This window comes from Theropithecus gelada, chromosome 12 (genome assembly GCF_003255815.1).
Source record: "Theropithecus gelada isolate Dixy chromosome 12, Tgel_1.0, whole genome shotgun sequence".
NCBI lineage: Eukaryota > Metazoa > Chordata > Mammalia > Primates > Cercopithecidae > Theropithecus > Theropithecus gelada.
In genome coordinates this window covers 50,453,069-50,468,487 of record NC_037680.1, presented here as the reverse complement: position 1 = coordinate 50,468,487, position 15,419 = coordinate 50,453,069, and the positions used below count along the sequence as shown (strand labels likewise).

The 15,419-nt window shown below is 36.8% G+C and overlaps 1 protein-coding gene across 3 annotated transcripts in view; it reads left to right on the top strand.

Moving 5' to 3' along the window:
* The window catches only part of OLA1 (Obg like ATPase 1), a 171,481-nt gene that overhangs the window by 152,527 nt on the left and 3,535 nt on the right, over positions 1–15,419 (top strand). For 2 of the 3 annotated variants that reach the window (XM_025404192.1, XM_025404191.1), the window contains 3 exons: positions 11,991–12,131; positions 12,808–12,904; positions 14,973–15,095. In XM_025404192.1, the coding sequence (XP_025259977.1) occupies positions 11,991–12,131; positions 12,808–12,904; positions 14,973–15,095 (361 nt within the window). The remainder of the gene's footprint in view (positions 1–11,990; positions 12,132–12,807; positions 12,905–14,972; positions 15,096–15,419) is intronic. The other variant, XM_025404193.1, reaches the window with a different exon arrangement.

Sequence of the window (15,419 nt, the reverse complement as noted above, 5' to 3'; positions counted from 1 at the left end):
TTGTGTCATTTATAGACCCTTCATCAGTTTCAGCCAGTCTCAGACTCTACTGACGTTTTTGTCTTCTTTATGGTAGTGTTTCTTCCTTGTATACCACTGGGCCACACATGCTGTGATGCAGGCCCTCTCTATTCTCAGCATCCTCTCCTCATCTCTCCCAATATATCAGAGGGAGTCTTTTGATTTTCTCCATCCTCATAAACAGTTTGGATATGCAAGTTCCATCTCTGATCACATTCTAAGAAAATGATATGTAGTGGTAGTTAAATCAAGATTTGTGGCTCTCCCTGTAAACTTACATTTTGATTATAAACTACATCAGCCTATTGTTGTTGTCCTCTTTGAACAAAAATGGAAAAGAGAGATAGTTTATCCTGGAGCCTTATGGCCAGATGTAATTTTATCTTGTATATAGGAACATAATATAGGGTTGGGAAATTTTTTTGCAGCTAACTGAGTTTCATAGTCTTTAGATACAAATATTGGCTTCGTATCTCATGACAACTATAATTACAGAATGTTTCTATGTGTGATGTTTACAACCAGAATATAAAATTACAAAGAATAGATACAGATTTAAAAAACAGTGACTTTCAGACGTCCGAGTACAAAGTGTTGTAAGAGTTAAATGCATATTCCTTGCTTCTAGAGATCATAAATTTAGTTGTTTTTTGGTAGTGGTGGTGGTGTTTGGTTGGTTGGTGGGTGGGGTTTTTTTTGTTTTGTTTTGTTTTTTTTGAGAAGAGGTCTTCTTCTTCACCCAGGCTGTAGTGCAGTGCAGTGGTGCAATCATGGGTCACTGCAGCCTCTCCTGGGCTCAAGTGATCCTCCCACCTCAACCTCCTGGGTGACTGTGCTATAGGTGCGCACCATCGTGCCTGGCTAATTTTTTTATTATTTTATTTTATTTTATTTTTTATTTGTAGAGATGGGGTCTCACTATGTTGTTCAGGCTATTCTCAAATTCCTGTGCGCAAGCCATCTTCCCACCAAATTCCCAAAGTGCTGGGATTACAGGCGTGAGCCATTGCAGCCAGCCAATTTAGCTTTTTTTGTAAAGCCTGGATTTATAGGTTGTTCACAAACTGTATTTTGAGAAACACTGCTTTAAAGTTTCAAAAATGTAACCTGCTGGAGGCCACTTAGTCTGAACACAAGTCTTAGTAACCTTGAAGCAGAGTCAGAAGCCTGAAATTCGGGAATGATCTAAAAGGTTGAGGTGCTGCTTGTTTTGTGCATTCACAGAGAACCTTGAGATGGTTAGCAGCCTGATGGCTCAGACTTGAATTGTAGTCGGCCAAGCCACAGATAGAACTTGCAATGAAAATAACCCCACTGTACTCTGATTTTTTTATATATAGCCTTATAGCAATCAGATATGACTCCCACAGGTCCTGTTGCGATTTTCACTTCACAGTTCCAGCTAAAAAACAAGCATACTAATTTCTAAACTAAACAAGCATATTAATTTCTAAAGGTTGACCCTGGCAGAAGATAAGTAGATAAGGTATGTAAGAATAATACGTGCTTCTGAATGTTCTTTTTGAGACAGAGTCTAACTCTGTCACCCAGGCTGGAGTGCAGTGCTGTGATCACAGCTCACCACAACCTTGAACTCCTGGGCTCAGGTGATCCTCCCACCTCAGCTTCCCAAGTAGCTGGGACTACAGGCGCATGCCACCACACCTAATTTTTGTATTTTTTGTATAGAGACGGGGTTTCACTATGTTGCCCAGGCTGGTCTCAAACTTCTGGCCTCAAATTATCTGCCTGCGTTGGCCTCCCAAAGTGCTGTGATTACAGGCGTGAGCCACCACCAGACACCTGGCCCTAAATGTTCTTTTACTTAGTCTTTTGTAGATTAAGTTTCAAATTCATTCATTCATATTCACTGATCCACCCAACATTTATTGAGCATCTGCTTATGCCAAGCACTATTCTAGGTGCTGGAGATACACTGCAGTGTAGAAAATATTCAAAAAGTTCCTTGGCTCAATAACTGGTCAGGTGGGTCCACTAATGCCAGGTGGAAGACGGTTAACATTAAGTACATAATGTAATAAGTGCCCTGAATAAAAATAAGTCAATGTAAGGGAATAGAGATTGACAGAAAATGGGAAGGAAGAGGCCTTTTTTTTTTTTTTTTTTTTTTTGGAGACGGAGTCTCACTGTCTCCCAGTCTGGAGCACAGTGGCATGATCTTGGCTCACTGCAACCTCCACCTCCCAGGTTCAAGCGATTCTCCTGCCTCAGCCTCTGAGCAGCTGGGACTACAGGCCCCTGCCACCATGCCCGGCTCATAGTAGAGACAGTGTTTCACCATGTTAACCAGGCTGGTCTCAAACTCCTGACCTCAGGTGATCCGCCCACCTCGGCCTCCCAAAGTGCTGGGATTACAGGCACGAGCCACCGCACCCGGCCATTATTTTTAAAAAGATGTTGAAAAGTAAAATTTAAGCAGAAATCTGAATGAAGTACCTGAAGATTTCAGCACTTGTACTTGTTTAATTTCTGGCATATGCCATAAAGTTACAGAATTTTCCATCTGAAAGAGATAATTTAACCAGTGAACTTTAGAGTCGTTAAAAACAACAGATAAAACAGATGATGACAGATAAAATCTTCAGATAAAATCTTATGCAGAAGCCCGTCATATAAAAATGTAGCATTTCTGGTTGAAATGCAAGAGTGGAAAATCCAAAACCTCACTGTCCCTTCTTCCCTTGTTCTTCCTGCCCTTTCTCTTCCTTCCACGTTGGGAAATCCTTTTACAGAACTCGGAAGAGGTTGAAAACTACTTGTCTAGATCAGTTTGCAGATGAGTATATTAAAGCTAAGAGATGTTAAGTAACCACCTGGAGTCACTCAGCTAGGTATTAGCTGAAACTCTTTCCCCCTTATTATCTATTTAGAAAATATTTGAGCATCCACTATGTGCCAGGCATTGTGCTAGGAGGTTTCTGTGGATATAATGGGGAGTAAAGCCACAGTCCCTGACCTCAGGAAATGTTTTTCTATAGTATGAAGATATAAACAGAAAACTATATGCAATATTATAGTATACAGTGGAATGTGGTGATAGCTGTGGCCCACATGGGAGCTCAGGGAAGGCTCTAGAGGAGATTCTTATCTTAAAGAACAAATTAGAGTTAGACCAGTTAAGAGGAGCTACAGTCATATACCTACATGACGATAACCCTAAGATGTCATCATTATCAGTATCGGGATTCCTTCAGCTACAAATATTATAATCCCAGTACCTAAGACCCAAGGTAGTTTGTCTCCTCGGTTGGTTAATTAAATGTTCCTATGATTTCAAGAACAAGGGTTTTCCCATCTTTCCCCACTTCCCTTCTTACGGTCACAAAATGGCCGCTAGAGTGCCAATCCAAAATGGTCTCCGCCAGAGAGGCTCTTTTCTCTCTTTAAGAGGCAGAGGAGCCTTTTGGAGCTTTTTCCTGAAGTCCCTTAGCAGATCTTCCCACAAACTCCATTGGCTCTTTTGATTAGAACTCGTTCACATGCCCCCTCAAACCGTTTGCCAGCTGGAGAATGGGGAACTATGATTAACTCAAACTAATTAGAATTTACCCTAATATTTTCTTTCCACCTGTTTATTCATTGCAAAGAACTTTTTTTAAGTGGAGCCTTTTTGCTAAACATTCAAATTTGCTTTGCAGGTTGCCTGCTTGTTGTAACACTCGTCATTTCAATTTTGGGGTAGTCTTCCAGTTATCGCTAGAATCAGAAAGCATGTTAATCCTCAGAACAGAAAGTCTGAAATCCAATTTTTTTATGCTGCAAAAGAAATGGCCATTTCTTTAGAATTTATTTCCTTACACATACACAGACACGTGCTGCCTTATTATAGTGACTAAAATGAGTGGAGTTTTTTAGCCAGTAGTTCTGTGAGGTTCTCATAGGGAACAATTTGTGGTAATATATCTTTCACTTGATGTAAATTTAGATTTCACAGTCCTCTGTCCTGGAATCACTTCTTATATTCTCAATCTAGACTCCAAAGCTAACTTACTACAGATGTTTTTCCAGGTATTGAGGCTTATTAGGATAAGAAATGCATAATTATGTCTTTTTTTTTTTTTTGAGACAGGGTCTCGCCCTGTCACAAAGGCTGGAGTGCAGTAGCATGATCTCAACTCACTGCAACCTTCTCCTCCTGGGATGAAGCGATCCTCCCACCTCAGCCTTCTGAGTAGCTGGGACTACAGGCATGGGCCACCACGCCTGGATAATTTTTGTATTTTTTGTAGGAATGTCATTTCACCATGTTGCCCAGGCTGGTCTCAAACTCAAGAGCTCAAGTAATCCCCTCACCTCGGCCTCCCAAAGTCCTGGGATTACAGGCATGAGCCACTGCACCCAGCCAATAATTATGTCTTACAAAGTAAGACACTGTTGACCATAATAATGTGAATCTGAGACTTCTTTGACATTGCAGAGGCTTCAGAGCAAACATTTTCCTTATACTTCCTGAAATTCTGGTGACATTTCCTTTTCTGGTTTTGAACCTAGGAAATAGAAGCAGGAATTTTCCTATCATTCTCACTGTTCTCTGCTATCAGCAGTATAGGTAGTCATTATCTGCCTCTAGTTTATCAGTTGGTCTGCATAGTTATCTCAGCTATTTTCGTGCTTTCAGTTCGTGTGTGTTTATTTTCAAAGTCCTTTAGTTCAGTGCTTCTGAAGGTTTAACATGCATATGAATCACCCAGGGAGCTTGTTAAAGTGCAGATTCTGATCTGAGGTGGGGTTCAAGATTCTGCATTTCTTTTTATTCTTTTTTCTTTTCTTTTTTATGGGGTCTCACTCATTTGGCCAAGCAGGATCATAGCTCACTGTAGCCTCCAACTCCTGGGCTCAAGGGATCCTGCTGCCTCAGCCTTCTAAGTAGCTAGTACTACATGTGCGAACCACCATGACCAGCTGAGATTCCTGCATTTCTATCACACACTCAAATGATACAATCAAAGTTGCAATTATGTTATTCTGTACAACTCCATAAGGTCAGACAAGAACATTGAAACTTGAAGTCTCTTACATGTATGGAAGATGGAGCTTTATTTATTTATTTGTTTATTTATTTATTTTTGGAAATAATAAATAAATTATTTATTATTTGTTATTGACACTCTGTCATCCAGGCTGGAGTATGATTGTGCTCTTATAGCTCACTGTAGCCGAACTCCTGGGCTCAAGCAGTCCTCCTGCCTCAGCCTCTCAAAGTGCTGGGATTACAGGCATGAGCGACCAAGCCCGGCCTTAGCTCTCTTTGAGAAGAGGGATTAGGCTTTCAAACATTAGTCAGTTAAACTAGAATTTACTTTCTTAATATTTCTTCTTTCTCCTTCTTGTTTTCATCACAGACTTCCTTAATAACCTCCATTCAGAAAATGTTTATAAGCAGAAATAAAAGTAAAGATGTATTGAATTTTAATAATTTTATTCAAAGAATTTTGAAGAGTTTAGAATTTTGGAATTTTGACTTTGAAAAAATATTATTTATGACATATTTTAGTTTGTATATTGTTTGTGGTATTGATTTCAGTGCGGGTTATAAACCTGCTATAACAGGTTTACAGGTTAATACTGTAAACTGACATTAATTTATAATAATCATATTTGGAAAGTGGTAAAGAGGACTCTGATATCTTGAAATCATGCTTTGGGACACTGAGCAGTTGTAATAGAAATGAGTATAAACCTTCAAGGGAAAAAAGTAGAAATGATGTCAGTGTTTAACAGAATCCCCTGGATTAATGGTACATCCATCCCACGGACAATATGAGGGGAGCTAGCTTAGTAAAAGCCAAGTCCTTAATGACTGAATGATACTAAATTACTTAATTAACCAGCCCTGGAGCCTCTTTTGTGTAAGTTGTATCATTTTGTGTATATTGAGATGTGGTTCTTGCCACCAGTTATATTCAATTAGCAAAGCAAGATATCACTGTTGATTTATTTTTAAAGTGAAGATGTAAGTTCAAACAAGTAATTATATAAGGTATTTGTAAAGGTCTAATAATACCATATGTACATTTAAAAAATATTTTAAGTATACTTTGATATAAAAAAATCAGATTTGAGAACATCCTAATATATATCAACAAAGATGCCATAAATGGTAATATAACTTGATTTTGTTGTTGGATTGACCCATCTTTAAAGGATTTTCAGAAATTGTCATCAGAATTTGAGTGGCTAGACGTAGTTGAAAAGTTAGAAAGGCCTGAGGTGGGGAAAATAATACGATAAGTTTCTTATTAACGTATGCTAGAGAAAACCATTTCAGGGTTGTGTTTTAAGTTGCAAGAATTTGGTTTTGGATTTTATGCAAAATATCAAATAGCACTATTGGGATTTCTCTGTTCCCTTTATAATGCATGTGAAAATAATATGTCTGTATACCATATGTTTGAGTCAAAGTGTAAAATCTATTTTTTACTAGGGGGGTGTGGTCAAAAAAAGTTTGAAAGCTATTGTATTAGAACATTATAGAATGAACATTTAACTGTAGTATGAAGTGCCTCCTGTTAAGATGGTGAACTGGGCCAATACAGGAAGCTTCCTTCCTTCTTGTTCCTAATATGTAGAAACACCAGATACAATAACCAGCAAAAACTGGTATTGATGATGGTGTGGTAATTTTAGAATATACAATAGGGGCCGAGCACGGTGGCTCACACCTGCAATCCCAGCACTGCTCACGCCTGCAATTCCAGCACTTTGGGAGGCCGAGGCGGGTGGATCACCTGAGGTCAAGAGATCGAGACCATCTTGACCAACATGGTAAAATCCCATCTCTACTAAAAACACAAAAATTGTCTGGGCGTGGTGGTGGGCGCCTGTAATCCCAGCTACTTGGGGGGCTAGGACAGGAGAATCACTAGAACCTGGGAGGCAGAGGTTGCAGTGAGCCAGGATCACACCACTGTACACCAGCCTGGCGACAGAGCAAGACTCCATCTCAAAAAAAAAAAGAAAGAAAGAAAGAAAAAAGAATATACAATAGGACTTGAAAGCAAGAAAAGGACTCTCTAGGTGCTAAAAATAAGGAAACTCAGTAACAGTAAAGAATGAAGTTGACAGTGCATGGCCTTCAGAGAAAACTGAGCTAATATAGCAGCTCCCCCTTATCTGCAGTTTTGCTTTCTGTCATTTTAGTTCCCACTGTCAACCAGTCTGAAAATACTAAGTGGGCAAAAATAAACAATATCTAAGTGTTAAATTACACACCGTTCTGAGTAGTTTGATGAAATCCTGAACCACCATCCCCGAATGTGAATTGTACCTTTGTCTAGCATATCCACACTGTGGGTGCGACCTGCCCCGTTAGTCACTTAGTAGCCATCTTGGTTATCCAGACTGTCAAGGTATCATGGTGCTCGTGTTCAAGTATCCCTTAATTTACTTAATAATGGCCCCAAAGGCATTATTAAGTGTATGATGCTGGCAATTTGGATATGCCAAAGAGAAGCCATAAAGTGCTTCCTTTAAGTGAAAAGCTGGAGAGTTTTCAGCTTCAGGAAAAAACATAATATATATAGGGTTTGGTACTGAGGGTTTAGGCATCCACTGAAGATCTTGAAACATATCCCCACTGGAAAAATGGGGGCTACTGTATGTGGTTTAGAGGCTTTCGTGTCCACATAGGAATAAGAGTCAAGGAACAGTTTCCGGGCTATAGATAACTGGAGTGAGGCCCACTCATAAAGCCCAGAAGAAGCTGTCATTTCCATTACCAGATACTAGAAAAATACCCCTCACTGCTTCCAAACAAGGGAGGAAACTGTTATTCTCAGGAAATTAGAAACTGAGACTGCACTGTAAGAAGCATTACCCATAACCTAGTGCAGAAACACTAAGCCTAAAAACATGAATAAAACTTCCCTGGATCCCAGGACCCTCCATAGATCTCTCCCTAGAAGAAGTAACCACAAGACTACCCCACAGATATATCTCAATCCTGGGGACCACCAGACTCCCTTGGAACATAACTGCAGCTGCCAAAATGACCACACATACACAAATATAGCACATAGGCAGGAACCAACTGTCCTGAAAGATCGTTAGCAGATGACAAATGGGGAAAGGGGGATTTGAGAGGGGAGTTACACTCAAGAAACTGTAAGTCAAAGCAGTCTGAAAAGAACTTGCAAATTAATGTTGAAAGGGACAAAGAACTTATTAAACAAGTGTAAAATATTACCCAGTTAAAGCAAGTGGATTTGGAAGAAACAAATAGAATGTTTAGTAATAAAATTCATATCTGGGGAAAGAAATATAAACAATGTAAACTAACCCTGGGAAAATCAAAGTTTGGGATCTGGAATTTTAAGACTGGCCAAGAAAGTCAGATTACAAGGCTAAAAGTAAATTTGAGACATGATCTTCTGGAAATTTGATATTAACTTAATACTAATGGTCTCATTCTGCCAAAGAATCTATAGACCAGTGGTCCCCGACCTTGTTGGCACCAGGGACTGGTTTCATGGAAGACAATTTTTCCATGGGTGGGTGATGGGGAGTGGTTATGGGATGAAACTGTTCCACCTCAGATCATCAGGCATTAGATTCTTGTAAGGAGCACACAACCTAGATCCCTCGCATATGCAATTCACAATAGGGTTTGGGCTCCTATGAGAATCTAATGCTGTTGCTGATCTGACAGGAGGCGGGGCTCAAGTGGTAATGCTCGGTCCCCACTCACCTCCTGCTGTGCAGCCTGATTGCTAAGAGGCCACCGACTGGTACCAGTCCACGGTCTAGGGGTTGAGGACTCCTGCTGTAGACTACAGCCTGCCAGTGTATCTCAAAGTATCATCCTTTTTGTCTTAAAACTAGTTGTCCCTTCTTTGTCCCCTTGCTGTGGAATCACTACTGGGGAGAAAAATACAACTAATGGCATTTCCACTTTCCATTTGTTACTCCTAAGACTTTGAGGAAATCAAATGTGGCTTTTGCTGCTTATGGGGAAGGATGGATCCCTTTGCAGTAATCTGCTCAGTCAGATTTGCAAAATGAAGTCTATGTAAGGCTTTACAGTTTAACTCTTTAGGAGTCTACTGTCTTTACTGTTCCTTGTCCTCCTACCCGCCATATAATTTGATATTCTTTGACAATATCATCATTATTATTTTGGTCACTAGCAATTGGATGACTTGCTTTAGACATTTGCTAACATTTGTACATAGAGATTATTATTCAGGCACTTCAACAGAATGGCTTGGAATTTTTTTTTAGTAGTGGTACTGAGCTCAACTTTAATTTTCTATATCCCTCATGTGCCAGTAGCACAGATTTTTGAGATGACTGGCTATAGTTTGGGGTATGGTTTGTAGCAAGAGAATAGACATTTTTCTGCAAAAGGTAACTGGTCCCCATGGGGTTCAGACTTGTGATCTTGGCCTCATTATCACACTTTTGTAACCATCAGACCTAATAGATATACCACATATATTTCAGTCTATAATCTTGAAATCAAATAATATTGTTAATTGCCCTAGGTTTATTTTATAGATGTAATTAAAAATTACTTTGGGACATTTCCCACTTTTGTTTGATAGTAAAAGTCACAAAAGTAAAGCAGACAGCCAAAGAACCTCACTCACTTTTCATCTTCCCTGTGTTTTCTATGACAGTGAAAGTCACAAAAGTGAAGCTGGCAGGCAAAGAGCCTAACTCACTTTACGGGAGAGTGCTACGGTACCTTTTTCTTTTAGTGAGGCTATAGCAGGTCTGATGTCAGTCACTTTAGAGACCTTTAGACCTCAGTGCTCATTTACTGCTAAAATGTACCAGCTCTGCTTCTGCATTATGAAGATCATCTGTCAACACTTTGAGATATTCTCCTTTGTTATTAAGCTTGTGATGCTCTACACTGTCAGGTTTTTTGCCAATTATAGTTAAGGTACAATAGTGTATTCACCAGATCAAAGTCTCACATTGGCGGTAGAGGAATGATTTGTAAGTCTTTATTCATTTGAATTGTACAATAGAACACCTGAGGAATGCAAATAATCCCTCTGAGAACTCTGCAGGAAAGGCTGCTAAAATGACAGGGTAGGACTATTGTTATTCTGAATTGATGTGTTAGCTAAAGTAATTATTTCTTATCTTGTTGTTTCATAACAGTTCTAGTTTTATTAGTTCTGTTGTCCATATTTATGAAATAAACTGTGTATGATATTTTTATATTATCCTTTTACATGGGCTTGTTTTATTTCACTTTCATTGAATCTATTTGGTATGTGATCTGCTTTTTAAAAATTACATATTTGATTTTAACTTGTATACTAAAAGTATGTTACTAAACCATTGATGATAACATTTGAATATAGACTTTTGTTGGAATAGTGTAAGTCTGTGAAGTAACTTAGAATACCATAATATTATCAGAGACAGAAGCACCAATTTCAATCCCCCCTCCTTTTTTTAACCTGTCCTTCATAATTTTGGATAAGAAAACATCTAGTTTGAATTTTATTTTAAAGGCAATGTACTTTTTTTCAAAATAAATTGTAGGGCTTGGTCCATTTTTTAGGATATGAACAAAAGAAAAAATACTATTATGAAGATTCAAAACCACAAATAACATATTAAATAAGTAGTTGCCTTTGTATAACAAACATATACAAACTCTTGTGTGATTGTTTTTCATTCCTTTTTCCCATCCTAAATCCCGCTCAATGGGCCATAGTCTTAATTTTTCTAAGAACTCTGCTCCCCTGCCATTGATGGATTTGTGATTTACTTCTTGTTTTTCTTTTCCCCTAAAGTGGCATTTACATTAATTACTTAAAGGACTTCTGCCACAGCATTTTGCCATAATAACTATTAAAACCTTTGTCTAAATATAGCAGGCTAGTAGAATTATGTAAGACTATAGCATAATTTTATAAAAATTTTAATGGAATATATAGTCTTACACTAAACTCAGTTCCAAATTCATAGGAATATATGCTATGATTATCTGAGAAGGAAAATTAATAATAGTAACTACTGTTAATTTTTTACTATTTGCAGGCTTTTCTAGGTTCCTTACAATATAATACGTACTATTATTATCTCTGTTTTTACAAGTGAGGAAACTGAGGCTTAAAAACGTTCAGTAACCTGCCCAGTAATAAAAAGCTAGGAAAGTGTGAGACTCTGAACCTAATTAATACATTCACTACACTTATTTCATTTATGTTCTAATTACTACTTTGCCAAATACTCCATGCTTTGGAAAGAAAAAAAAATGACTCAATAATGTCTTTTCAGGTAACCACTAGGATCAGTTTCCTAACTGATCTGGCTTTCCAAATCCTTTGTGATTAAAGGAATTTCTTTCCTCTGCAGTTCTATTATTCTTGTTCTCACAAAAGTCAGGTTCGTAAGAGCTGCGTACGTGATCAACTATATTTGTAAATCTGTATTTCTGCACGTGCTTGTTTTGGCTAGCAAAAATCTTCCTCAAAACCAGTGACCACTGTGAGTTCTGTTAGTCCATGAAGGAACTAAACCAGATATATGGGCGGAACAAATTATTTATTTGTGAAGGGCTCTTCAGAATTAGCTGGTATTTTTAGGTATGATTCCTACACAAACAGAACTTTATGTCTCCTCTTTTTAAAAATTTACTTTGTAAAGTAAGGAAAACAAAAAATTATAAAATGGAAGCTTTATTCAAGGGTACAGGTGTTAATGCTGAACAATTTTAGTGTAACTAAAAAAAGTTTTTAAATATTTGTATAATAGTTCCCATAGATAATGTGCTAAAGTAAAACTAGGTTACAGTAAAATATTATGGCGTATACCTGAAGCAGTTGCTGCCTGTTAATGCCTTGACCTTGGAAAGCTATACACAAAAAGATGGCATCATAAAACCGTGCAATTCTTATGAATATGTATGTGCTACTTGATAATAATGAATGTGGTACAGTCATGCATGCACTACAAGATAATGTTGTGCCCTTTTTTGTCTACAGGTTGATAAAAATTAAAGAGTGGGTGGACAAGTATGACCCAGGTGCCTTGGTCATTCCTTTTAGTGGGGCCTTGGAACTCAAGTTGCAAGAATTGAGTGCTGAGGAGAGACAGAAGTATCTGGAAGCGAACATGACACAAAGGTTAATTAGCATTCATTTTCCCTACACTTTATTATCAACTATTTCCTTGCAGTAATTTAATTGCTTGCGCTGATAGAATAATAAATGACAGAGTAATTACCATTATAAAGAGGGAATCTTCTCCTTTCTTTACCATGAGACAGAGTGAAAAGATTTATTTTAAATTAAGTTTTTAACTGTCATCTGTCATCTCCGTACAGTGTTTTAATTATAACATAGGTATTAGTTATGTATATTTTTGAGAAGGAATGATCGCCAAAACTCTTTCGTCATGTTCAGTGGGGGAGGGGAAAGGGTGAATCAGTTGCCGTAATTTTTTCTGAGTAACAGTAATATATTGTTTAAATATCAGATTTCAATCAAATAATTTTGCTTTTGTGGCCCGGGTCCTGGAAATAATTAATTTTGGATGAAAATTGTCATAATTTTTCTTTTTTTAAATAGTAGACAATTCAAAATAATATCTTCAGGCTAAGACAATTAAAATCAATTTTAGAAGAGAGGTTTTTAAAAATAGTTACTTGCTTTCTGACCTCTTCAAGTGTATTATGTAAGATGAGTGGTCATTTACTAATATCTTTAACATTTTCTGCTTGAAATGAGTAATTTTAGCTCTATACCAATTTCTGGCACAATCAACTTATGTGTTGGGTGAATTTGTTTCATTTGATTTCAGTGCTTTGCCAAAGATCATTAAGGCTGGGTTTGCAGCACTCCAACTAGAATACTTTTTCACTGCAGGCCCAGATGAAGTGCGTGCATGGACCATCAGGGTAAGATTCATACTTATTCATCAGCTATATCCAGTTCCACACTATTGAATTCAGATTGATATCACTGACTTTGAAGTTTGTCATGGTGGCGGTTAGCTAGTCATTACAGATGAGGTTTTTGTCCAGGATAACTTTAATTATTTGTGAGCTGCTGAACAGTGAAAGTGGAGCGGCATTGATTGAGGCAGGTAACAATTGATTCTGCCTATTACATAGTCTGAATTTCTTCATCCTGTAGAATCTGTCTACCCTCCTCCTGTGGTCAGAGATAAGACGCACCAGTATTGTGCTTGCTTAATCTGTGTGACTGGGTTTGTCTGCAGTGAAATTGATGTTGCTTTTCATTTTGTATTCACTAAGTTTGTTTGGGTTGCGGGTGGTTCTTTCCTCCTTTGCTTTGCTCGGATTACATTTTCAGCAATAAAAGCAATATGACATCATTATGCTCTTCATAGATACACAGTTGGGCTCAAAAAGCTAAACTCGATGTGTAATAATTCATGCCTTTTTAAATTTGAATTCATAGAAGTAATGTTTATTTTTAGTGTTGTATGTTCAGTCTTACTTCTTTAAAAATGTGATATGTATTTTAAAAATTGATGTATACTGAATACGACCAGAGAGAATGACTAATTTATTCCCAGAGGACAATAGAAACTGAACTGTAATGGTTTGCTTTTAAATTTAAATATATTGTAACATAGTAGTTACTATTGAAAAATATTTTGAAATATATGTAATCCTAAATAGTATGTTACAGAATATAAAAATAATACCAGAACTTTTAGAAATAGTGTCTTATTCAGTCTTTTATTATGCTTTTTAAATATATGCTACACGATAAATTTTAGTGGTGCTTTGATTCCTGTTTTCAGTGACTACTGTAATTTATTGTTACATGTATTTTGATTTAATATGGATAGAAACATGGAGGCAGTTCAACATAATGTTAAATGCCTTGTGTGAATGTGAGATTTACTTTTCTTTTATCTCCTCTCCCCTTTGTAAAAAAAATGTTTGATTGACTTCTAACCAAGGTCCTTTTATATAGATTTAAAAAATAATGTCAAAGCAAATCCAAGTTGGTAAACAAATTGCCAGGATTTATTTTTACTATATATTTTAAAGATGTATTTTAAAGCCTTAAAACTTTCTAACTTAAGTATGTGGAGGTAGCAAAGATTGCATGTTCTGGGCTTGAAAACGTAAAAGCTGGTTTATCTTAAGACTGATTGTAAGTATCCATGATTTAATGTGCTAAGATATTTAGTCAGGTAAGCATCAGTGAGTAGCCATATTAACCCAATACATCTTTTATTGTAAAAACTGTGCTTTCTAGTGTCAGACTCCTTATCACTTTAACATGCTTTATTAAGCAGCCTTTAGGTCACCGTTATTTCTCAAATTTCTTTCCATGGTTATGTGTGTGTGGTATATATATCCTTGTAATATAACATATGGGGTAATTATAAGACATTTCTCTTCCTATATCAACTTGAATTTCCTTCATGATGGTTAGAGGCAGTGAATATTATGCAAAATGTTCAAAGATTTTATTATCGAAATTTTTTGAGAGTTTCACAATTATTTGCTGAATGTAGATTTCCAACATGATTTGCTGGAAATGCCTTTAAAATGCCCCTTTGTATATTGATTTTTATATGTTCTTTAGATGAGCTGAAATTTTGAGAGCTTTTTATCTTTTTAAAACCTTTGATAATTCAGCTTGAAAGTTACTTAAAAATCTATTTTTTTCCACTGTGAAGAATAGAAAATCGAAATGAAACCTACACCAAAACCAGACCACTGCTTCTAAATCAATAAAACAGTGGATGACTGTTAGGAAAAACAAAGCTACGCTTCTTTAATATCTACTGATCTATCTGTGCTAAATCTGCTGCATAGATACTACCCAGTGTTGAAAATGTACTAATTGTATACCTGACATCTTAACAGATATTCAACCAAGTTCTGGTTGAGCCCAACTGCTGATCAGAGAAAAGAAACTCTGTGCTTACAATCAATCATCTTAAATGCAATTAGTTTTCTCTGGTCTTTCTTTTCAAAGAAAGGGACTAAGGCTCCTCAGGCTGCAGGAAAGATTCACACAGATTTTGAAAAGGGATTCATTATGGCTGAAGTAATGAAATACGAAGATTTTAAAGAGGAAGGTTCTGAAAATGCAGTCAAGGTAAAGAATTATTTTTATTTTTGTATTTCATGATGTTTCCACTGATGTGGTTATTCATGATAAAAATGAATGATAATTATCTTTTAAACTGAGTGTAGTCTAAAATAATGTAATAAGATGATCAATGTTTAGTGTTACTATCAACTGACTTAAGAGCTATACATGTTTACATACTTTTAGATCATTTTAAAAATGTGTGAATTGTCAGTACTTTTGTGGAGTTTTTTTCTATAATTGAAAAAAATAGATTAGATTTAAGTACTTGTAAATAATTTCAAAGAATTTGTTCACTCATGGCCAATGAAAAATTATACTTATTGCATT